At 37.4% G+C, this 24,592-nt stretch overlaps 1 protein-coding gene across 1 annotated transcript in view; it reads right to left on the bottom strand.

Moving 5' to 3' along the window:
• Positions 1–3,000: 3,000 nt before the first annotated feature.
• The window catches only part of LOC118742164, a gene marked incomplete at its 5' end in the record, with an annotated part of 45,953 nt that continues 24,361 nt past the window's right edge, over positions 3,001–24,592 (bottom strand). The window contains 2 exons of the mRNA XM_036474124.1: positions 3,001–4,431; positions 5,123–5,498. Coding sequence (XP_036330017.1) covers positions 4,161–4,431; positions 5,123–5,498 — 647 coding nt within the window. The remainder of the gene's footprint in view (positions 4,432–5,122; positions 5,499–24,592) is intronic.

Genomic DNA, 24,592 nt, shown 5'->3' on the forward strand with positions numbered 1-24,592 from the left:
TGCAGGCAAACATACAGAGATGCGAGTACATACATACATACATATGTATATATATGTATGTATACACAGCTGCATGCTTGTTTACATCTGTTTGCAAAACTATTTTTGTTTTCCTCTGTAACGCCGACTAAAAGCCAAGTGACACCATTAACTGCCTTACTAGTTGTGTTTTGTGTTTTTTTTTTTGTTCATAAGCGACAAACATGTGCATAGTTTTTCATTTAAAATTTTCAACAGCATTTTGCAGATTTTTAAATATTTTACATTTTTGTTTTTATTTTTATTTTTATTCAATCGCCGCACATTGACGCAATCATTCACTTCCTTACTCGCTTTGCCACTCAATATTTATCTCGTAGCCCCATCGGCCAGCAGCACTCTCATCAGTTGCTGTACCAGCGCGCGCCATACCATCAACTAGTCAACTCCTGCCTTCTACCCACCTTCCTATCTACCCAGCCACCAGTCATCAAGCCGAGCCGATCTGCTTAGCTAAAATGGCTTAAAAATAAACGCGGAAAGTGGGTTGTTGTGTTAACTTTGGAGCTAAGCCTTTAGACGGGGGGGGGGAGGGGGGGGGGACGACAGCCCGGCAGTAAGGCAGGCGTTTGAGCGCACACTTTGCACTGCCACTTGTTGTTTTTTCCGTGTTTTTTCCCCTATTTGTTATTATATATGTATGTACTTAGTTTCAGCTGCTGCAAGGTGGTCGCCAATTTTGGGCATTCGCTGATAAACCTGTTAATGGCTGTCTGAGTTTTGCAATTTTGGTTGCATTAGAAAAATCCACATCGACAACAGCCAACACAGCCAACAGCGCAGCGAGCCTTTTATTGCTCTATGCCTTGCTGCTTATTGCAATCTATTTGATTGCTCGTGGGCTTCCTTGTAAACGCAATCTATTAAGTAATATATTTATACACATACAAACATATTTATGTAGATGGTTGCGACACTTTTAAGTGCGATTGGGAATTATATAATTCATGTGTTCAGCTTTATTGACAGTTCATTCGATAAACTACGCAAATGTATGTACATGAAAATGAATTTTTAATTTTAATATTTGTACTAAATATGTATGTATGTATGCATGTAGTATATTTGGTAGGGGATCACTTTGTAATCTGGTTTAGACTTAGACTGCACTGTTTTCCGGCAGATTAACGAATTAGTTGATTATATTCCTAACTGCGTGCGTCGATATATAAATACTTATTTAGATCTAAGTATAAGGGGTGCCTCTATTGGGTCTTTTTTCTGTTGAACCTGAGGCCACTAAAAAGTTCAGATTTTTCTACCGAAAATAGCATCGCCAGCGACTAAAATATGATGTCTCTTTGACGCAGTCACAGAAGCGGAGAAAGTCGTTTAAGAAATATTTTATTCGTAAATACCGTAATAACCACCCTACAGTCAATGGTGGCATGCAAGGATGCCAGTGATGATTTTTACTTAACATTTTCTTTGGGTGATTGACTAGAAATTTAAAACCTCTTAAACTGTGTTACCTTAATACCAGTGGCCAGCACTGTTCTCGCATTGCCTTTTGATTGTAGTTTAACTTATTGTCAGATAAATAGCTCGTTAAGACTGAGCAATATGCTATCATAAATTGTACTATCGTAATGCACAACTGATTACTTCCCAATTAGATTAGCTTAGGTTAGCGGGCTGCCGCCGTAGATGAAGGCCCTTGTAGACAGTTAATTCTTTTAAGCCCAAAATACAACAGCGCTGTTGCCTTCATGCAAAAACTAGGAATAACTGTTACACATTTTTGCGTTATTGAGCTATTGTGTGTCGCACATTTTCTAAAAAAAAACAGCTGATTTCGAAAAATTGCCACTGCCACTGCACTATGTGTTGTAGTTTGGGCTTTACAGCCGCAGAGTTTTTCGAGATGAGAGTAGTTCGAAGAAAATCTTGAAAGGTTTATATGCTCACGAAGCCACCATTATCAATTTTTGACGGATTTTCCAGGACATTATCTGATTGGACTTCAGGCGATGAGACTAATAATCATAGACGGTGTTGTTCTACAGTAGCTGCCGAGGGCGGCAAAAGGATTTATGTTAACCATTCCTCACAAGCCGTTCAGCTATAGTGAGGCTGAAGTATAATCATCTTGGAGGGGAATTCTTAAAGAGCTCAGATAAACAGGCTGAGACACAACCTTAAATCCACTTATCTTAAGATTTTAACCGACTTCATTTTTTAAACACAGCTCACTATTTACGTGGTATTAGTTAATATATTTGTAGGAGTTCTTACATATTTTACATGTAGAAAATGCCGGAAAATTAAGGCAACTGGTTTTCGGAATAAATTTTGTCAGGATTCCCAAGTATTTCAGTGATGGAATGTCGAGTACCTCCAGTATACGTCACGTACCTCCACCTGTCATCTAAGGTTTACGATTGCAAAGATTTCTTTAATAATAATTTGCATACTTAATCTAACTATTAAATCTGTATTGTATATATGTATTTACAGTATACGGAATAGGAATTTTATATGGGTAAAATTGGCCTTTGGGCAGCGCGGCTTGGTTGCCCGCACAATACTATTTACTCATCTGGTCAATACCTTCTATTTTTTTGTATATCGACTGCTCTAATCATCATTTGAAATTAAAACAGGTTTTTATTTTGTTAACTTTTTACTACAATAGAATTTATTTAAAACTAATTTTATAAGTATTATCTACGTTTCATATAATTATTGATTTTATTTGTGTTTCATTACAGAACTGCTAACGATTTATTATTTCCCTTAAGATTTCTTTTTGTTTAAATTCATACACATATTCATTTAAATATTTAGTACGTTTGTATGTATTTATCTCCCTGTGTCACACGTCAGACCTTTCGCCAATTACAATTAACATTTACAGGTTTGCTTTAGTTTTTTATTCTTTTAATTGTTTGCTTTTTACACACGCAAGTCAACTGTTAATGTAATTTTCATTTAAATTTTTTTTTCTTCTTTTATTTTTCGTATTAATTTTAAGTTTAAAGTTGAACTCAGGGTTATGGTTTCATTGATTCATACATGGTGCTGTGTTGTTGTTGTTTAAGAATTTTTCGTCAGAGTTTCACTAGAAGTACAATACAATACAATACAATACAATACAATACAGTACAATACAGTACAATAGAGTTTAATTATACAATACAATATCAATTAGTAATTAGTAATTAGTAAATATTAATTATCATTACAAAATACATTTATGATTAAGTGTGATTTTATGTATAAAAATAACATCATTTTCTTCTTAAATTTCGTCATTCATCTAAATATAAATATGTAAATACATAGATGATTAGTAGCACATTTTGTTGTTTTGAGAATTTACGAATAAGTAGTGGAAAATGTAGGCAAATAAAGAGATTCATACGAGTAAAATATTTGCGTTAAGACAATAAAATTACATTTTGAATTAGCTGGAAGAATTGAATAAAATACTTAAAATTATAGACATTTTGTTATTGAAAATAAAAAAACAAGCAAAAAAAAACATTGGCGATTGAATTTGTAAATGTAAACTTCTCTAATAAATTTAGCGCCTAAAAATATTTTTCAGAAAAGGTGTATGCAATCAAACAAAATTTTTCTAACAAAGTGCAAATGCAAACTTTCCAATTGAACTTACTTGAATTAATTTTCGTTGACAACATTACAAACAAAATTAAGCTAATTTAAATATACATATCTTTAACGCATACACATGTAATTACACGGAAATAAACTATTCGAAAATCCGAACAAAACAGGAATAAACGAATTATATTTTTTGTTTTTAGCTATAAGTGCTGATTCAAAAAAGTGATGTGCGATAACTCGAAAACATATTCAAATATTTAATTTAGTATAACAAAATTTGTAGCTCTACTATCGCCTCTAACATTTCCAAATTCAATTAATAAGCAATTTTGCACGCCTCAAAGTAGTTAGTCCCGAAATAATTAAAAAAAAAAAAATCGTCTTGAAGTAAAATTTATTTAAATTAGTATTTGTATGGATCGAAATTGAGCTGAAAAAAAATGTTTGCTTTTATTGTGGTTGTTGTTGTTATTTTTGTTGTATGCGCGGGTGCTGTGTTTTATTTCTTCATATATTTGGTTTTCATTCCCTCCCCCCTTCGACAGCCTCATCTATTTCAGCTCGCTCGCCCGTTGCTGGCGCAGTTTCGCTCGCGCATTCAAATATTCTGGATTCACATATTGCTTGTCCTCCTCGTCCTCGCCGCCGCCCTCTTGGCGCTCGTGCTTCTGCGCACGCTCCATTATCACACGATTCAATTCAGCTTTAAGGCCGGCGGTGGGTGAGAGATCCTCCTGATGCTGCTGTTGGCGTTGCTGCCGTTCGCGTTGTTTCTCGTAGGCGCGCTGCAGCTCCGATTTTTGATTCAGCACACTTTTGCCGCTGTTGCAAGGAGAGAGAAAAAAAAAATGAAAATTTAAATTTTTTGGTTTCTGTTATCTACTTCTAAAGTCATACATATGAACGTCATAAAGTCGATATTCCCTCAACGAGGTATGTATTCTCGGAAGCTATGTTCCCAAAGTGTGGGATGAACCTTTTTAAAGAGTAATAGTTATATCACGAAAGCTTATATCTTAACAAGCAGTGGCACTTCACAAGGCACAAGAAGCTCTTGGTTTTACCTATCTAAATGAAGTATTTTTTAAAGCAAAACCTCACACCTGAACAATCAGTTGCATGAGGGTTCAAAGCTGCAGTGACCCGATCTTGCTGAATTTCACTGCAAACCTTTTATTAATTATAAGTAAGCGGGCTTTCCGATCCTCTCGATACGAACAAATGATTAAAGACGTCCATATACTAAATTTCCTATCTTTAAATCTAAGCATCCAGCCCGTCGGCCAGATAATTTTGTTAAAACTTCTTCTCGGGCTGACAAACATCGGTTAGCTATAGAATCATGTAAAGTTCAGGAAAAGTATAATCTTTAATCCACTGTGGAAAGCTTTCCGGTGGTTTGACTATCACAAACGGATTATTAAATTGCTTTATTTTGGCTCGAAAATGGGTGTTCCACCGCGTCATATACCCTTTCAGGAACGGAATTAAATTCAAAATTCTCGCAACTTACACTTTGTTATTGAACTTCAGCTCACGATGTAGCTGCTGTCGTTCGTTGGACTCTAGGCAGGGATTTATCAGCTTTCTGGGTAGTATTAGACCGTCAGCGTCTTTTTGTACTCCGGGCGGAGGCGACGACATCATCATTGTTATTGTTGTTGTACTGCGTTCGCTCGCTTCGAGTGCACTGCTAATCGCTTGGCGCTTCTGTTCAAACCACTCTTGGCCAGCAGCGTTCGATGTGGATCCAGGTTCCCGTAGCGCAACCTTTTCCGAGGTGATGGATGTTGTCAATACTATGGGTGAATGGTTAGCCGATGCGGCAGATGTTACCGTTGTTGAACGTTTTTTCGGACTGTCAGTATTGGAAGCAGATGAATCGGTGCCTGCAAGATTGGAAGAAAAGATGAGGGAAAATAAATAAGTACAAAAATATGAAGAATTAAGTATCACAGTTTAGCATGAATGGTTTATTTTTAATTTCATGCTGCTTGAGGAATCGAACCGGCAACTGCACAAAGTAGTTTTAAAGCTTCATTCAATTCTACAGACGCACTGGTATGCGAAGTGGCCAGACAAATGGGACAAAGGCAACACAAGTGACCAGCGGATTAGGCATTGCGGTCTCGCTGTTGACTTGAGTGGATACTACATATTTGCCACATATGAATACTAATAAAGTACGAAACTAAAAAAAAATTAAAAAAAACCACATTCGAACAATATGCAGTGCCAGTGACCGTGCGCCTGAAGAAAGAGCAGAAGAAGCAGAGCTAATCAATATTGGAGTCAATGATTTATGACAAAAGCGAAAATGACCAAACGAAATGTAACAAATAGCAATTTTATGATTTTTTTTCTTTCTGCTTGTTGTTAGTCTTTTCTTTATTATTTTGGACTTATTTTTATGTTTTAGTATTTTTTCCATTTTATTTGAAAGCATGCTCACAAAACCGCTTCACACGGTTCATTGTGTGTATAAAAATGCCAATTGCCGCCACTTGCCATTCAAAGGCCCACAACAATGGCCAATTGTCACAACCGACGTCCATGAGCAGTTCAGCCATTGTCCATTGCGAGTAGTTTCGTTGAGATTAAATAGAATTTATTTAAGATATTTATTGAAAATACAAATAATAAAAATTAAAATTAGTAGTAAGATATGCCTCTCGTAGTTTTTGATATCTAAATTAGTTCATGTGTCAGAGAAGTGTCTAATAGAGTATTTTTTTCTTTAATTTTACTGATACAAAATGCCATTCGCATTACCTTCTGTTTCAGGAGAATTTTCACATTCGAGAAGAGGCAAGAGACATCTTTTCGACTCCTCCCCAACCACTGCAGCGAATATCAAGCGGAAATGGTAGCTTTCCAGAAGGCGTTTCGGAGCCAAGCTGAAAGACTTACAAGTTTTCATCTTTTCTGAAAGTCATGCAGCCCTTAAGACCAGGGACCGAGAACAAAAGGTATGATTAAAAGGAAATGTCGTTCTCGTAGTTTTGTTCCCAAGAACGCTTCAAAAACCGTACCAAAATGAGAAAAAAACCTCCGGAAATATTTTCACAAGAAGGAAGAAGGAAGTGATAACAAAGCTGTTGAGAACGTCTCCAAAGGGAACAAAATGCAAACAGTAACATCTGGAACCTTTCCAATAAAACAAAATTGGAACAAAAGTCACCGGAACGTTCTGGCAAAGAACAAAACCGGAACAAAAGTTTAAGGAACTTTCCGACAGAGAAAAAACGCGAACAAATCTCTCTGTACCATTATCGAAGAATTGAAACGTTCGGGGCTTTGTTCTCATTTTATTTCCGCTCGAACTGTCCTCAATACTTTTGTTCCCGTTTAGTTTAGTCTTGTGGGAACATTCTTGACATTATATTTTGTTTCATGCAGAACTAAACCAAAACTGTAACCGGTTATCGGTCCCTACTTAAAACTTTACACTCGCACAGTACAAATGATCTAGTCATTCCTCGTAGTAAGCGCATATGGGTTCCTGGATAAAATAAAAGCTGATAGGATTGGATAGAAAAGGTACGACCACCTTCATCCTTCTTGGAAAGGACATGTCAGGTATACCAATACACACTTTTAAGCACTTTGTTGATCACACCCCTCTGGCAGCCAATGAACGCTAGAGAAACCTGTGTTCTTTTAAGTTCGAACAGAAAAGAAATGTTCTTATAAGGAATATTACGGGCTACTTCTATTTGGCTTACTCGCCACGAGACTGGAAGTATCAATCATGATCAGAGGTGGGCACTACGAAAAACAAGCGTGAGCTAAAAGTGAGAATGTGTTAGTGTGCCTAATTCATTTTGCATGCTGTCGTGTTCTCATCGCTGCGCTCTCACTTGTATACGTACACGCGACGCTTACGCTCTTTTAGCACCTCCTAACTCTCTGCCATGCCTGATCATAATAATAATATTTGGGCAGACGCTTTGGCCATTTTGTACTCTTTGTACGACCTCTGTACGCTAAAGGTCATACACACCCTCGACGGCTTTTAGCACGCGTGGGCTTTTGCCGCTGAGAAAACTCTGGGGTGCCATCAACTAATTACTTTAGGGAGTTTGGTGTGCTACCTGAGAAGTGCATATGCATAATTTTTTATATGAAACTTTTGCATATTCAGTTTTGCACACATACCCGCTTTATATCCGGTTTGGAACTAATTTATTGGGAATGTACCTTTAGGAATAGGTGTTGCTAGTCGCCTAAAAAAGGGGTAAATTAACTGCTTAAACTAGCACTAACTGAGTCATCTACGAGTGCAAACAGCCTTCGAATAATGACAATACAAATATTAATATTTTCCTTCACCTAAAGAAGCCAAAGTTCGTAATTTTCCGCCCAACAAAGAATTAGAGCCTGTTCGTGGTTATCAAAAGTACAAAGGAATTTTCTAACTATTTGCGCCATTGTAAACGCAAAACATACTTCACTACGTTGTAGACATAGAAAATGCAACAGCCATACCAAAAGGAACTTATCGCATAAAAGCGGAAAGCACAAATATCCGACCATAAATAAAGCACATAAAAACAGCAACAAAACCTCGAAATACAACTGAACTAAAAAAAAAAGAAAACTAGAACATCAAAGTTCTTATTTTTTTATACTTTTCTGCTCGCGCAACGCATGCGTTTCTCGAAAACACTCACCTTTATCGCCACAAACAAAAAATACGAAAGTTGAAAGATTCTTACAAGTGTATCTTACACAGATTAAGGTTAACAAGAGTAGGTGTCGACTGTGGCAAGACGATTAAAATATGAATCAGCAAAGAATACAAATGGGCTGAACGCATGAACGTTGTGCCAAAACGAGTACTCGCAAAAAAAAGAAAATACTTTTAGAGTTTTGTTTGACGTCACCGCTTTCTTCAAGGCATACCGCAAGTAGTTCTCTGACCTTATAGAAACGATAAATGGTAAGCAGCATACAGACGACATGCTTCTCAGCCGAATCAAACCGCACCTAAAATCATGGCATGCGAAGCGCTTTCTTTTACGGCCTCATCGTAACCGGTAAGCGGAAAAGCGGACCCTTCTGCGAAAACACCTAACAATAAGCCACCTGTTGATGGCAGTGCGGTGGAAGGCAGATCAAAAGAGACAACTGCGCCAGCTAAGAAAAGGTATCAACCGCAACAATTGCCTCCGCTTTTGTTGCCACTAATGCAGCTGTCATATTAACCCAAATTTCCACGCATCAAATTGGTGTTCAGTGGCTCAACGGAAAGAATATTTATTCAGCAGCCTTAAGAACGAAGTAGCAAAAGAAGGCAAAGGTTTAGGTACACAATTACACACATATGCGTGTAAGAACATATACATATATGTATGTACATTAGACTGTGTTGAATTAAACGAATGTTTTTTTTCTTTCGGTCCCGTATGAAAACTTCGTTGTTTAATGAAAAAATTTGTTTCCGCTTTTTTTTATAAACAATATATATATAAAAAAAAACTAAAAACAACTTTGTAGCCCATTCAATTAGTATAGTATTATAGTATAGTATAGTATTCACACTTTGTATGAAAGATAATTACTGAGATCGTCACCAAAAAAAAAAAAAAATCGCCAAAAATCAACCGTAAGTCCTAGCTATTTCAAAGTTGCACTTGCTATACTAGAATTGAATGAACTACAAGGTTGTTTTTAGTTTTTTTGTTGTTATATATAATTGTTTACTAAAATAAATAGCGTAAACAACTTTTTTCGTTAGGAATACCTATTTTTGCAAGCGCTAGCTGACAAATGAAGATGGCGGGCTGACATTTTGCCAGAATTATTATTTTTTTTTTTTTGTGACCGACAACGAAATCTTCATACGGAACCGAAAGGAAAAAAAAACCTTCGATTTATTTAACACAGTCTAATGTAATGAGTGTATATTTAGTACTCAAAACTAAATAAATAAAGAATCGAACAAAAGCCGTCTAAATTAGTTGTCATTGAGCATTCGCATATTTCGCGTTCATCTCGAATTATTTGCGCCTTTTTTTTTTGCTTTCTTCTCTCCTTTATGAACAAATTGTGTTTAAAAGTTTCTACTAATTTTTTATTCGGCCAATTAAATATTGTGCTCGAAGCTCCGACAACGTCACCGCCAACTGTTACCGAATCGTTTTTGTTAATGAGCTAATTGCAACCGCAAGTCAAGCTGGCTAAAATGGTAAAAACGGCCAAAAACGGGACCGCAATAACACTCAACAGACGCTTGCTTGCTTGCTTGTCTCTACAAACTCACTCGGTCGGTTTTAGTAGATTTTTTTTCGAAATGTTCTTTTTTGTGTTTTTTTTTCGTTTTTGGTGAAATTTAGCGCACACAACTCATAGAGCACTCGAAATTGTATGCCTTTATTTGGCGCTTGTTTACAACCTGTTTTTGGAGTTCTACTTTGGCGCTGACACAAAGCTCCTAATGTCTACAATCATTCATAGCTTTGACCTATTGAGCAATCAACTAAGCCGCTAAAATAAAACAAATATAAATTGCATACAAACGAACCGAAAAATAACAGTAAAGAACCCTTCAATCGGATTGCCTTGAGAATTGACTTAGAAGCACTTCTATAACTTTTTATATAGCACGCCAGACAATACTGAATGCATATGCATATACCTAAATATATATGTACATACCCTGCAGGGAAACCTGAAAGCCAAATTTCGGGTTCAGTGCTAAATCTTTATCGCCAAAAACGAACCAGTCCGATAGTAACTTAGATCCTCCTCGCGGCTTCAAATGCAGCGAAATGTGGCAGTTTTACAAAATTTTGTATTTCATTTTACATATCGCTAGCGAAGAGTAAATCGTTGCTAAGTTCACTTTTTCCAAAAATCTATATTTTAATGCAAGTAGCAAGAACATTTAAAAATGCATCGTTTTCGAAAAAAAACCTAACTACCTATTTTATTCAAGAATGATAGAATACAAGATTGCGCCGATTGCAGCAGAATTCATGAGAGTAATTTTGGCGTGACGTCACCGTATAGTTGACAACTGATAGCGGCAAATAAAACTGCTGTCTACTGATGTGCTGAATTGTCGGTACCCAATACTTAAAAAAGGTTTCGGTACCCAACACTTCCTTATCGGTACCCGATACTGATTCTTTGCATTAAACCTTCGCCATTGTTGTCGTAAAAATATGTCATATCATACATTAATAAAACGGATACCGATTCGAAAATTGTCGCTTACTGGTTACCGAATCTGTCGCTAACTCATTACAGAATCTGCCTACAAAAATGATATTGTCCGATTTTGCTGGAACAAAAATGCTTCAAACAAGTAAGAGTTTCTCCGTATTATGGCCTCGAACCGACATATATACATCTTTCATTTGAATCAGTATTAAAAGCTCTATTGGCTTCTACATTCGGGTTTTGATAGGCGAGTATCCCCTGAAGCGTTTTTTCCATATATTTGGCCTATGTGCGCTTTTATTCGAAACCTAAATGTTTCGGTACCGAGTATCGGGATTATTGGATACTTAAAAGTATTGACTCAGCACATCACTACTGCTGTCATCTCACCTGTGACGTCAGCAAAACAGCTGATTCTGTCAAATTTACTGAGAGCCGATTAGCGGTGTTGCCATCGGCGCCACCTTCTGTATTCTCTCCACCGTGTATTTTATTCCTAATCGTTTCTATTCACTGATAAGCAAATTTACTATGTCCAAAATAGTTACAGAAACAAAGAACAAAACAGCTTTTCATTAGAAATTTATATCTGGGGTGCCGAGTTAGGAACTGGTTCGAAACTATCGAAAAATGGATTCAGCGGAGGCACCCAGCTATAACTATTTTGTTTACTTCAAATTGGTGGTGGGCTAGGATGCAAAAGAGAATCAAACTGTACTAGTGATGGTTCTAAATTCTCTAGTACCGAGCCAGTTGGGCACTAGTGCGCTTTCCCTTCAGGGTCTGTATGAAAAAAAACAACAAACAAAGGGCTACCATTAGCAATAACGTTTTGTTAATTTCAGTCTCAGTAGTTTCGCGATGATACGGTTTGTTTGGCACCTAAAAAGGGGTTAATTGCTTCAAAGCGATACATAAATACATAAATACATAAATATGTGCACATACATACATACATATGTGTGAACGTAAGTGCTTTTTATGGCGCGCGCACACTCATTAAAGTTTCTCAAGCAGAAAGTTGATCTTGAAAACAGATTTCAAGTAGCTGGTTTTGTAATTATATTCTGAAATCAGCTGCTAATATGTATTTTTGCACTTCTGATCGTTGTTGTTTAGAAAAAATTTATACTATTTTAAATAGTATTGGTGTCTTTCACACAAGTGTCTACTTAGTTTATATTCACAACGAATACTTTCATCTAAACTGAATACATATCTGAGGTTTTCCAGTGGATACTATAGATGTGTATTTTTTTTTTTTTTAATGAACAGTTTTAAATAAAGATCCAAACTAGCCTCTTCTTTTTTGGCCTGTTTCTGATTGCAAGAGAGGAAAAAATATAAACAAAATTTCTTGAGATTCTCATTTCCCTTAGAGATTCATCGAGAATCGGGCTGTATATCGTTAGATATTGCCACTGCTGCCGGTGTTGGGTTCGTCAGTTGGTCGAAAATAAAGTAAATTTAATAAACCATTTTCTACTCTTTTTTATATGGGAAAATCTTTGTTCCATAAATCATCACCTGTCAACCTAATTGAAGTAAATTATAACCCGCGTAACTAATATTTTTAATTTCTACTCTACTTAAACCTCATATTTAAAATTGTTAACTACCAGACCGGTCAAGTTAGATTTAAAAAAAAAAATTACTCAAGGTCAAAGGTCACATAAACTGATTTTTTCCATTTTTCAGCTAAACGGTAAGATTTATCATAAAAATAGGTTAGACAAAAATGTAGATCATCATTATTTCTAAAAACCGTTATGACACTTTTGTTCCTAAGAATCACCATTTCTGGAATACAACGACGCGATCGATATCCATATTGTAATATTTTATGGAGGTGCCACACCCCTTTTTCTAATCGAGATAAAAGTTATACTTTATTTTAAATAGGGCTAAATGACACCAGTGTGCGATCGTTATGATCAGTTGAGTTGTTAAAGCGTGAAAGCGTAACAAACAACCACTCGTGTCTATATTAGCTAGGATTATCCAGTACTGATCATTAAAATAATTTTTACACAGACTCAAATACACAAACACAAAATATTACACCAGCGCAAAAATCCGCATCTCAAAAGATTTCCCCATATAGAATGAAATGTGACACGCACACATACTTCGATACAAAAACAAAACAAAAACTCACCCTCACAATTCAAGGTTGCAATGCAATTTCACTGCCAAATATCGCACAACCTTCGCACACACACACACACACATTCTATGTTATGAGACAAGCCATTGTGTTAAAGCTTCCCCCATTTTGAGGCAATCGATTTAATTAAAAAGCGCCGCGTTGCATGGGTTTGACGCTGCAGTTGTTGCCCACTGTTTCAACAAAAATTTTAAGTGCTTTGGATGAACTCGAAAATATACAAAAAATAAAAATTGTTTAAACTCGGCTGTTAATTTTAGACGCTGTCGACAGCCATTTTTCGTAACTATAGCGATTTTAATACCGTAACAGCGTAGATTTAACTATCTATAAAATATAATGCAAAGCAGAAAGAAATAAAGAGTAAGTAGTGAAATTTATTTCGTAATAAAACAATGACAAGCGACAAAAGGTAACCCATGAATGAAAGCTGGCCAACTATGTAATGCATTTGTGTTGAAATTGAAAAAAATAAAATAAAAAAAATACCAACAACCACAACAGCGACAACAGCAATAATTTCGGATTTCGGATTTCGGTTACGACAAAACAAGCAAATTGGCTGCACTCACTTTCGAAAACTCGCATGCGACTCATTATGCCGGACGAGATGTGCGTGCGACTCATTTTAATAGGCTTTAGCTGCGTTATTGTTTTGAGCCAAATACTTGAAAGCGATTTAAAAAATTTTTATGTTTTATCAGATACCGCCGCTCAACGACTTCGTTATAATAGATACTTGGAGTGTCTCAAACTATTTTCGCTGCGGCAACTTGCTGCTCCGCAGTGTCTTAATTAAGCGCAGCTGGCTGCTGTTATCAAATCACACACACTGGCTTTTCTTTCAACACTTTTTTTTCGTTGCTTCAATTTTAATGGCACAAAAATTGTATTTGTTTATTCGGCGCCGATGCTAATGCAATGCAATTACACGCCTGCTAAATAAATTGCTCTCGTCAAGCGAGTTGCTATGTAAATACTTGGCTGCTGCGTGCCGCGTGCTGGCCGCCCGGCTCTGTGCCTGCCGCTGTGCTGTCGATGCAAATCGATTTTGCTAACTGAATTAAGAAACAAAAGTTTAATTGAATTTGAGCGTTCATATGGCGCGGCTTTTGTTTCGTTAATGTAAATTCAGGGATTTATTTCGTTTCCTTTGCTTTTTTATTTTCCACCGCCAACACCAACGAAGCGTTGCATTTGAATATTTTAACTAACTAATCAATTCGATTGCCTATTTGGCAGCCCACTGTCGTCGCGTTGCCTGTAACTTTGCCACTGCCATCGCCGCCATTCTCGGCACTGCCGTGGCAGTAGCCGCTAACAAGCTTCCTTTTATTTTAATCGTTGCTTTGCCGTGTTGCCCCCACATGTCATTGTCACACGCTGACATTTTGTTGTTCCAATTGTTACTATCTGCGCAATACTTAACTTTTATTTCACTTTATTCTATTTGCAGCTTTTCTATGTTTTTTTTCTTTTTCCTTTACTCGGGTTTACTTGTGTGCCTTGCACTTATGCATTACATAGGCTTTGTCATGTTTTCACTTTTCACATGCCAGTCCATTTAGCCGCCTGACACAATGCTGGCCAAAGTCACACTTAAACACGGCCGAAAGGCGCCACATGTTGCCTCTGACTGGCGCAGCGATGCCAAGTCACAGCTAAATGAATGCTGGTGCCCGCCTCTATGCCGCGCGCTGTTGCAGAAATTGTTGCAAGTTGTAATGCGCTGCGCGCTGCGCTGTGGCGCTTCACCTACCGTCAAGGTGGGCGCAAAAATCGATAAACAAATGGCAGCGGCAGCAGCCTCATGCTCCAACAATAGTTTATTTTGGGGTCTTCTTCTCTTTTATGCACACAGCGCATCTGCGCACTGTGGGCGATTTAGCACCTATAGCGACCAAAAAAGTCAAAAAACCAGTATGTACTTTTTTGCGTTTCCGTTGTTTTATCGGAGGCATAACAGATTTCACAATGATATACAAACTCTTTGGACAGATATACCTCTTACCGGAGGCATTAAGCAACTCTATTATCTACTCCAAGATTAGAGATCCAATAAAAACTACCTCAAACGCAATAAAGGTCTACCTTGCCGAATGATGATTAGCTCTCCAATCCCTCAAAGAAGTAGGGCGCAAAAAGTTCCAAACACCTTCTCCGCAGTAACGGGCGCTTGCATAAGAAGAGCGAGGAAGATTATGCAGATATCTTTTATGAAGGCTTTTAATAGTCCGCTGACTAACCGAGCGTTCGATTTGGAGAGTCCGTGTCGTAGAGCAAAATGCTATACAGAGAAGATATGTAAGTCCATCGTAAATTTCTCATCGTATAGGGTTTGTGCAATACTTCAATCGATCTACCTTTGCGGTAATCAAGTTGGGCAACGCTGTTGTTCTATGTATGTGTAGAAAATTTGAAACTTTTCCAAGAATCTGGTAAGATTACAACTCTTTGAAAGGGATTGATTCGAAGTCTTCACAAAATTTTGCCTACATGTCTTCTAAACCTCTCTTACTTGCTTCTTGAACGCACTGAAACTGTGACGGTATGCACCTCAGTTTTTTGTCTTCTTGATAATCTTTATTATAGCAAAGCTTTCGCAGCTGATGCCCTGAGTAACAGTCCAGCGCTAAACGAGTGGATTGGGAGCTTTGATCTCATTCAGATTCGCAAGCTTCTCCTGTCCCAAGAGACCAAGGTTCTTAAAAATACAACAAGCACAGTTAAGTTAAAAACTACAAGTAGTTATTTTGGAAAGCTGTCTTTTCATTGATCTACAAAAATTATTAAAACCGGGCATTCAATTCACAGCCAGATCTATTCGAACGAAAGACTTGTTCAAAAGCATTACAAATATTTTAGATTTTCCTACTTTTTACGCACTTAGATCACGGACATTTCACACTGTGCGTTAGCTGTAAATGAAATTGCACTATATTTAACAGCAGTTTCGCAATACTAGGGCGGAAATTGTATGTATGCCCTGCGCATTTATAGCGCATTGCACGCGTTTGTGTTTGTGTATACGTAAGAATGCTTTGATTCGCTTGGCCTACTTTTAGGCACTGCATTTTCGAAATGCAACACCACAAAGCACAGGCATTTGTCGAGTCATTTTCAGCCTTACAAATAATCGGTTAATCCAGCAAAGGTATGGAAAACAGTAGACTTGTAAGTTGGAGCTTTAGGGAGAGGGGAGCAGCTCGAATGGGTGATTAAAGAACCAGGCGCCACTTTAGCTGGAGAGTAGCTTAGTAAGTAATTTGATTGCGGTACGAGTATTTTTGGAATATTCATGTCTATAACTGCAGCAGTCAGTTTAAGTATTTATAAATATATTGGAGCATAGTCAGCAGGCAAAGGCGTATTTAGTAACTGAAATAGGTTACGAGCCTTATGCTGGCTCATGCTCGCAAATATCTACTGCAAGCTTTCATTGTGTGCATAAGTTCTAAATAAGAGCTAATAGATAAAAATCTGTCATTAGGGCGATTATTTTTGAAACTCTAAGTGCATTTAAAGAGGTGAGTGCCCACGAGGGAATGCGCCTTATACACCTTAATAAAATTTGTTTCAGTTCAGTGGAATTTGTATGATCTCAGTCGATAGTTATTTTAAGATAAAAGGGCTTGAAGATACTTCGAAATTCAATATCATTACAATTCTTTAGGACTTCGTGAAGCTTCGTTTTCATTTATGTATTTAGGGAAGAAGAAGGCTCAAAAATTGTACGTAATTGTGTGAACTGTCTGTGAAAAAGCTATATGAAGTGGCTGAGAATTAGTCTTCTCGGATAGTCATACCTAAAACGGGTGATCTAGTGGACCTAGTGGATTTTCATCGAAAAAAAGGGCAGTTAATATCCAATGCCATTAACGAGTTATTCGAGCTGTATTGCTTCGAAGAAAAATCTGCGCATAAAAACACAAGCGCCTTTCGGAGGAGATCCTATAGGTTCCTTCTTTTGTGAACAATTTTGTACAAAGAAAAGGGTTGAATTCGAACCAGAAATACATAGGGTTAAGTTGGTTCTTGATTTCGAATACTGATGAATCTTGAAGTTAATCATTTGTCCCACCAATTTCTTTCACATTCTTTATCAAACACAAGATTATCAAATATAAAATAGAATCACTTTATGTTAATACCTAATAAGCAAACGTAACTGGCTATAATGTGCTCAAGACTGCAAGCCTTGGGAAGAATCCATTACCAATATGTAAGCATAACAAATAATTCGTAAAAGCGTACTGATTGCCATTGCAGGAACAAAACTTTCGGGGATGCAGCTTCGGTGGATAGTTTTGCAAAGGAAGAAAAATAATAAATAAATAATCTGAGTATGAGTAGAAAAAGTGGATTTGTAAAGGACACGCGCACACAACCACATTCACACAACCACATTCTGCACTCAAAGGTACGACCGCCAAAATTGTCAATGAGAAACCTTGACCTACATACACTGGCGCCAGCTGCATTAAAGCAGGCTCACAATAGCAATAACTACTAGCAGCAGCTGCTGCACATCTTCTCATACATACGTCTGCATTTTTAGAAATATATGTAAGTATGTACACACTCGTATAAAAATATTAGCTTGAGTGTATATTGGGGCGACAGTGTAGGAGCCGACCGCATACTCTGCCCACTTTGTTGTTGGAATAATTGTTTTTGCTCGACCGCCGTAATTGCTGAGTTTTAATGTTGTTATTGCACTTACTATCCAGGTTTGTAGTAAATAGTTGGAAATATTGTTTTTGCAATAGTACATAGAGAAAAGTCTATTAGAAGTGGAATAGAGTGGAAAATATCGGTAGTAGCTAAACCTACAGGACATTTCTGCTTTCCTGGGCGAAATTGGCTCCATCAGGAAAATGGCCGCTGAACTATGAAAGATGAAACGGCTCAATGCACGAAAAGCTGCAGATTACAATATGGCTGTTGCCGGCTCATGAGTCACAAAGCAGACATGGTGGTGAGCAAAGGAAAACCTAAAATCAAAATCAAAAACACTGCTGAAGTAAAATGTGAGAGTATATTCACCTACAAACAAGACGAAATATGAAGAATTTAAGGACAAACGGAAAGGGCAATTTACGCAGAAGTTGATAGGGAGCGAGTACTTGTTTAAAAAGTTAAAATAAGTACTCAGGCACCTTTAACAAAACCAATCGACAGAAATAATGTTCAAGGTACTAAACTATGAATTTCGTTATATGTAAGTATTTTATATTTTTAACCGACTTCCAAAAAAGGAGGAGGTTATCAGTTCGTCGGAATATTTTTTTTATTTTTTTTTTTTTATGTATGTTACCACATAACTTTGGACCACGTCAACCGATTTCGATAATAATCTGGTTGAGATCCGATCAGTGGATCATGAGATATATATATATATATTTTTTTTTATATGGGAGTTGAAGTCGGTTTTTTTTTTGCTAAAAATTACTTGTATTACTTACTGTGGGAGTAAAGTACTCCACCACAATCCCCTGATATGCAAGTTTATAGTATGTATGTATGTAAACGTATACTACACACCCCCCATTTATCCCGAACACTTCCCCTAGTGTCACTCACATTGCCGTACCCCCTGAAGCGTCGAAAAACGTCGCCCGCACTCTTAGTCTGAACATAGCTACATACATACATACTTAAGCGCACACACACTCAAAATCCCAAACAACTCCCTTTCCAACAGGCGAGCTTAAATCAGAGGTGCATACACATATGTACATACATACATACATACGTACATAGCTAGGCATGTGTGCGTGGTTCCCGCTCTACTGACTCCATTTTCCCCAACTCAACACAATTTGAGTGCGAGCGCTGCTTCAGCTGCTCTAATCTGGCGGCAGTGGTGGACTATAAATATTGGTGCGTTGGAGCCTAAACTCAAAGCTGAACAAACTCTAACTCAAATACTCCGTCTCAATTTAACAGGCGAACAAAATTATCTAAAAGATATGCGCGTGCTCCCCATAACAGCGGCAACAAATGAAAATCAACAACAAAAAAAGGCGAGGAACAAAGGTGGCTTTCGTTAAAGCTGTACAAAGCGTATGAGCAACAAAAATTACAATGCAAAATATCTACTTGTATACATAATCGTACGAGTATATACTCGGTAAGTACGAAACAATAGCCGTTATATATAACGGAACCCGAAGGAAGAAAGGGGTTCCAACCACCGCAAGTGAATGAGTGTGTCACTGACAAGAAATGTATGTATGTATGTAGCAATACTTGGTGTAGTGAGTGTGAACGCGCTTTTTATACGCACTCGTATATATACATACATACATATTTGCATGCACATCATGTATGTATGTAATGATGTATGTAGTAATATAACGATAAGAACATGTATACATACTTATTTATATGCAAATGCGTTGTAAGAAATTTATGGCCGGTCGAATATTTTTCTGTATGCAAGAGGAATGTAACAGGGTTGCCAAATTAAATTACTTTCAGGAACAGGTAAAAATACTATTTGTAGTATTTCAGTTAACATTTCTATGTACAAAATGCAGACATCCACGAATATTTCAAAAAAATCGCAAAAATTCAACAATTATTATATTTTACTCGGCTATAATTCAGCGAGTTTATAAATTTATTTAAACAAGTTCCAATACGGTGAGTTATAGCTTGCCAAAGTAAAATTTTTGTTGAATTTTTGCTATTAAAAATAATTGAATTTTTCAAACCCCTAAAATTGTTTTATTTAATTTTCTAATATACGTGGATGGATGGGTTTTGTACGTAGAATAAAATAAAATAGTGCCCATACCAATTTTACATGTTCATATTTTAAGGACCACCCTAGTAAAGTATTTTTGCAAGGTAATTTGGGAAACACATTTTTAAATTTTTCGTCATAACCTCGGCATTTAGAGCGAGATCTTAAAGTTTGGTAGAGTAAATTAACCTGAAGTACCGTAGTACACACCCAAAAGGTCTTATCCCTCTAACTACCCCCCGAATGGCACTAAATTAAACCACTGCAAAAATTATTAAACTTTTTTTTTTGCTTTTAAGGTGCCAAAAACTGTAAGCCAAAGAGGTCGGTCTAACGGAGAACGAGGGCAAATACCTCCTGTCAACACATAAAAATGTCCTCACGTTTTGGAACACATGCCATTGCTGGCAGCTATAACTTTGAAGTAAGGAAGGACTTTGCAGCATAAACACCACCAAAAACGTCAGCGCCAGGAGATCAAGCGAAGAATAACTCCTGCCAGCAGCTGCTACTTTGGGCTCGGTAGGTAATTGAAGAGCAGAACCCTCTGTCGACGAACCGAAATCACGATCTGCATGCTGGTCCTTTTATAAGGTGCAGAAAAGTGGACGAGGTCGAACAAAGATGAGCAGGCTGTGGGTGCTTTCGAGAAAACTATTATACGCAAGATCTACGACCCTGTTCGCGTGGGCGACGGGTACCGAAGAAGATGCAATGACGAACTGTATAATCTTTTTGACGAAATGGAATGTAGTACGCATGGACAACCGCGCTCCTGAGAAAGGATCCTTCGAGTCGGCACCCTTGGGTGGACAACGAAAGAAAGTACGCCCACGAACAAAATGGAAGGACCAAGTTTAGAAGGATGTGTCTGCACTCGGGATGAGAAAATGGTGAGAGGCAATTGGAGGAGCTTTTTGCTTTCGGCTCAAAAAGACAGACGGTTGTAGTACTAAATTAGAAGGAGAAAGTAAGCATACATACCCTTTAAATACGGGAACTTGGAATCAGATCAGTTATCTGAAAGAAAAGAAATCATTGAATGAAAAAGTCTGCTAAATAAATTGAGGATGTTTGATTAATAAAAAGGCGTTTCATAAATTTTAATAAATTTGTACGCAAAAAATATTTAGAGATTTTGAAGCTGTCCCTGCTAAGGACCAATTTCAAATGAAAATTTAAAAGCATTACGAGCATTATTGATTTGTCAAAATTTGTACGGGAAATAATTTCTTCTAAACAAGCAAATTTAAATGTACCATTTCTAAACCTTTCACCCGCATTTGCTTTAGTGCTAAAATTTTAAACGGAACAGTGCAGGCAACTCTGGCACGTGTCTAGGAAAATACAATGCCAATTTAACGGCGCCACAAAGTACATAGACGTGCGCCCAAAGGAAGTTTGGGAAAAATAGCGCCCGCTACACGAAGGCCCTGGTATGCGACAGGAATTTTGTTTAAAATATATCCTTGGTTTCATGTATATATGTATGCAATGTTCTTTTGTAAACATAAATGTGTTTGAATGTAGATGTAGGTATGTATGCTCATACGCCTCGACTTGGAATATATGACAAAAAGCGTTTTTCGCTGACGGTATCTACAACTTCTTCACCCCTAATTGCTGGCATTCCACAATCGGGGATGAAATGGCGCAAATATGCGCCCACGCACGCACGCACACACACACACGCGCGCGCGCGCCAATGCGGAGAAAGGTACATACATACCTCGAAAAGCATGCGACAGCCAGCACTCATACGCCGTGTGCACCGCTGCACTGTGTTTCACATCCGCTTTAGGGAATGCTCGCAAGCGGCATGCGGCGGCGGCTGCTTGCTGTTAGCTGCTGTGAGCCTTTGTAATTGCTCCTCTCGTTAGCTTTCAAAGCTGCAGAGCAACATACATGGTAGGCTTCCTCCGCTTCTTTGCTTTTTGGCTGCTTCCAAGCGACTGCTGCCTGCGCTGTGCCGTCGCATCTCTGGTTTTGTGTTTTCTTGCACACTTTCTCTTCTCCTAGCTTTTGAGCGCTCACTATCGCTACACTACTTTGATTGATTTTTAACATTTTTCCCACACTGCCCCTTGTCACACAACGGCGTAGACTTTCCACGGTGACGTCACTTCACGTGCACGAAAACATCAATAAATAGATTTCCCTGGTTTTTCAACAGGATAACAGAAATGTGGCGCAAATGTTTGATTGATTTTTTATTTTTTACGGTGCAGAAGTTTTGCTTGTCGTTCAGAGCGCGCCTTCGTGTGGATAGATATGCGTTTGGTGAGACATGCGGAGGTGCGAGGCATTGCCTATGACCACCACCGACTGGCCGGACGACTGACTGCGTGTTTATCTATTTTACTGGATACTATCTGCGTGCCACCCTTCCCATTGACAGCTTGCTGCCAGATAGCGCTCAGTTAGGTTCCCCAGTTGCGAGTGGAAACGACTGCCTGCATTTGTAGTTCGTATAATTTGCCCTTCTTAACACTTTTATCTTCCAATACTGATGGTTTCGCGGTTTCTTCTTCTTCTTAAAGCTTAAGTCAGAAAAAAAAAAGTTTTAGTTTCACAACACAAATTCGCAAATTAATTTTTCATTGTTTCCTTTTATGTTGAATTCGGTTAGGTCACACTTAAATTGGACGTTAACTTTAATTAAATTGGGAAGACAAAATGTCCTACGACGTACCTGATCAGCTATTAAAAAGTGTTAAATTACTCATAAAATGGCCGATGTGATTTTTGATAATTACGATTCTCTGGCAGTTAAATACATGTTAGATACATTGTTCAGTCTACGGAGTGTTTGTACACTGGCGAAAACATATAAAGACATTTTAGTATTATTTGACTATTTCTCTTTCATTAGTTAACGTTTATTATTTTTTTTATAAAGGGTCAGCTCGTTATCTAACAAAAACTGCGTAAGTCGCAATTTCAAAAATGGTACAAAAATTAGAAAAATTCAAAAAATTACATAACAATTTTGAGCTTTTTGTTTAAATTTCTAAGCATGCAGTTTTGTGGCTCATTCAATTTCAGTAAAACAAATTTTAAGTAAATAGGACTCAAAGGTATTTTTTTTTTGCGGTGGTGGTAAAATGTCGTTTCCCTACTTACATTCGCGCCACCGTATACGTATGTATGTATGTAACAGTGTGGTAGTGTAGTGTGGGTTGGGTCAACGTATGGGGTGGCCATGTTGTTTAGTAAGAGTCGGTCTAACCTCTTGTTTATTCCAAATGATTAAAATTTATTATCTAAATGACATTGGTGGGGGCAGTAATCGTCAACGACAAACACTACAGAACATCTGGACGATAATATGGGCCACACAATGGATGCCATAATGGCCGTTCCTTATGAACGATTTGAGTATGGCGTTATCCATCGCAGAGGGGACTTGAATTGGTCACATTTTAGACTATCTCTTGTATGTAGTATTCTATGTAGTCGCCTTTACCATTAACCTCATGTTCAGGTACAGCGGGTCGAAATGCAGGTCTGTAAGTGGGTCTGGTTAAAAACACACACTGTTTTTGTTTGCCGGTCGTAATTATTATTGAGCAGAAAAAGTGCTTGTGTGGCGTGGTAAAGGTGGCATAATATCACTAATTGCCCCTTACGCTATAAGCCTAGTTAAGCGGCTGTGTAAAATACCCAGTGCCATCCAATTGGTCGCATATCCGGAAAATGAAACAATAAACAGAAAGGCAGCAATGAATGTTTAATTTTAATTGATAAAAAAAACTTCCACCATGGAAGTTCCTGTATCTTTAAACACTGTGCCACTAACACCCATTTGAAAAGCGTGAGCTCCTTGCATGTGCCACCAAACGTTTTTCCAGTCTTTTATATTTAATAAATAGTTTTCTCACACAGGCAATAAAGTGAAATGCATTTACATAACTATTCAAAAAAATAAATAATAATGTGTGACAATCAAAACATAAATTTAATATGTGCATACATACATACATACATACATATCTACATACGTATATAATTAATGTATTTACTATGTTTACTTAATTTTTCTGAAAAAGTTTACGAGTAGCAGCATAATAAATAACTACAAAAACCCGGTTGGCGGCACCTGTTCACAACCGCCATGTGGTGTAAAAACCCATTACCAGCCTAATAATTTTTAAAGATGTGGCTCCAGCAAGTCATCGAAAACATATTTGTGTAGCGCGCGAAGATGCGGCAGGTTGGGCATCTGCGACGCAGTTGAATTGTGTTAAAGCGCATACGGACAGACAGAGTTATGTAGACATTAAATAATAGATGCTGTTTATTACGTGCGAGTATGAAAATTGTCGTGTCATCATCGTAATTAACCCGCACGGAAGACGGAAATCGGAAAAACAAATGTATACATAGTACATGCTAACATACATACATACATACATATGTACAAAGAAAAACATAAATAAATTCGCCTAGGATAATATTTTCTACTTAAATATGAATTCGATCGAAAAGAAAGCCATATGAAAGGTGACCATGCGCCCAGTATTGTAAGGGGCAGTTCTTTTTTTGCCAGTTGGCCTGGTAAGTTATTTCGATTTATAAATAAAACACAGAATTCTTCAATGAGTGAGACTTGTCTATAAAAATTTTAATGCAAAAACGGACTGAAAAGTTATTTTGAGGTTACTTCCATACCCAGTTATCAAAAATTTTATGTCTCCGAAAAAAACTCATAGACAGAATTTTCAAGGTGGTAAATGCAAAATATTGATTACAGAAACAAAACATTGTTGGTCGAAACTAATTAGTCGTCACTTTGAATAGTAATTCGACATCTATCAAATTGTTGGAATACTCATTGAGTCAAACCACGCCCACTGTGTCAATGAATTTTCATTGATTTTCTGGAAAGTGAAGACAAT

The sequence above is a fragment of the Rhagoletis pomonella genome, unplaced genomic scaffold (assembly GCF_013731165.1).
Source record: "Rhagoletis pomonella isolate Grant_MI unplaced genomic scaffold, Rhpom_1.0 Rhpom_scaffold_00006, whole genome shotgun sequence".
NCBI lineage: Eukaryota > Metazoa > Arthropoda > Insecta > Diptera > Tephritidae > Rhagoletis > Rhagoletis pomonella.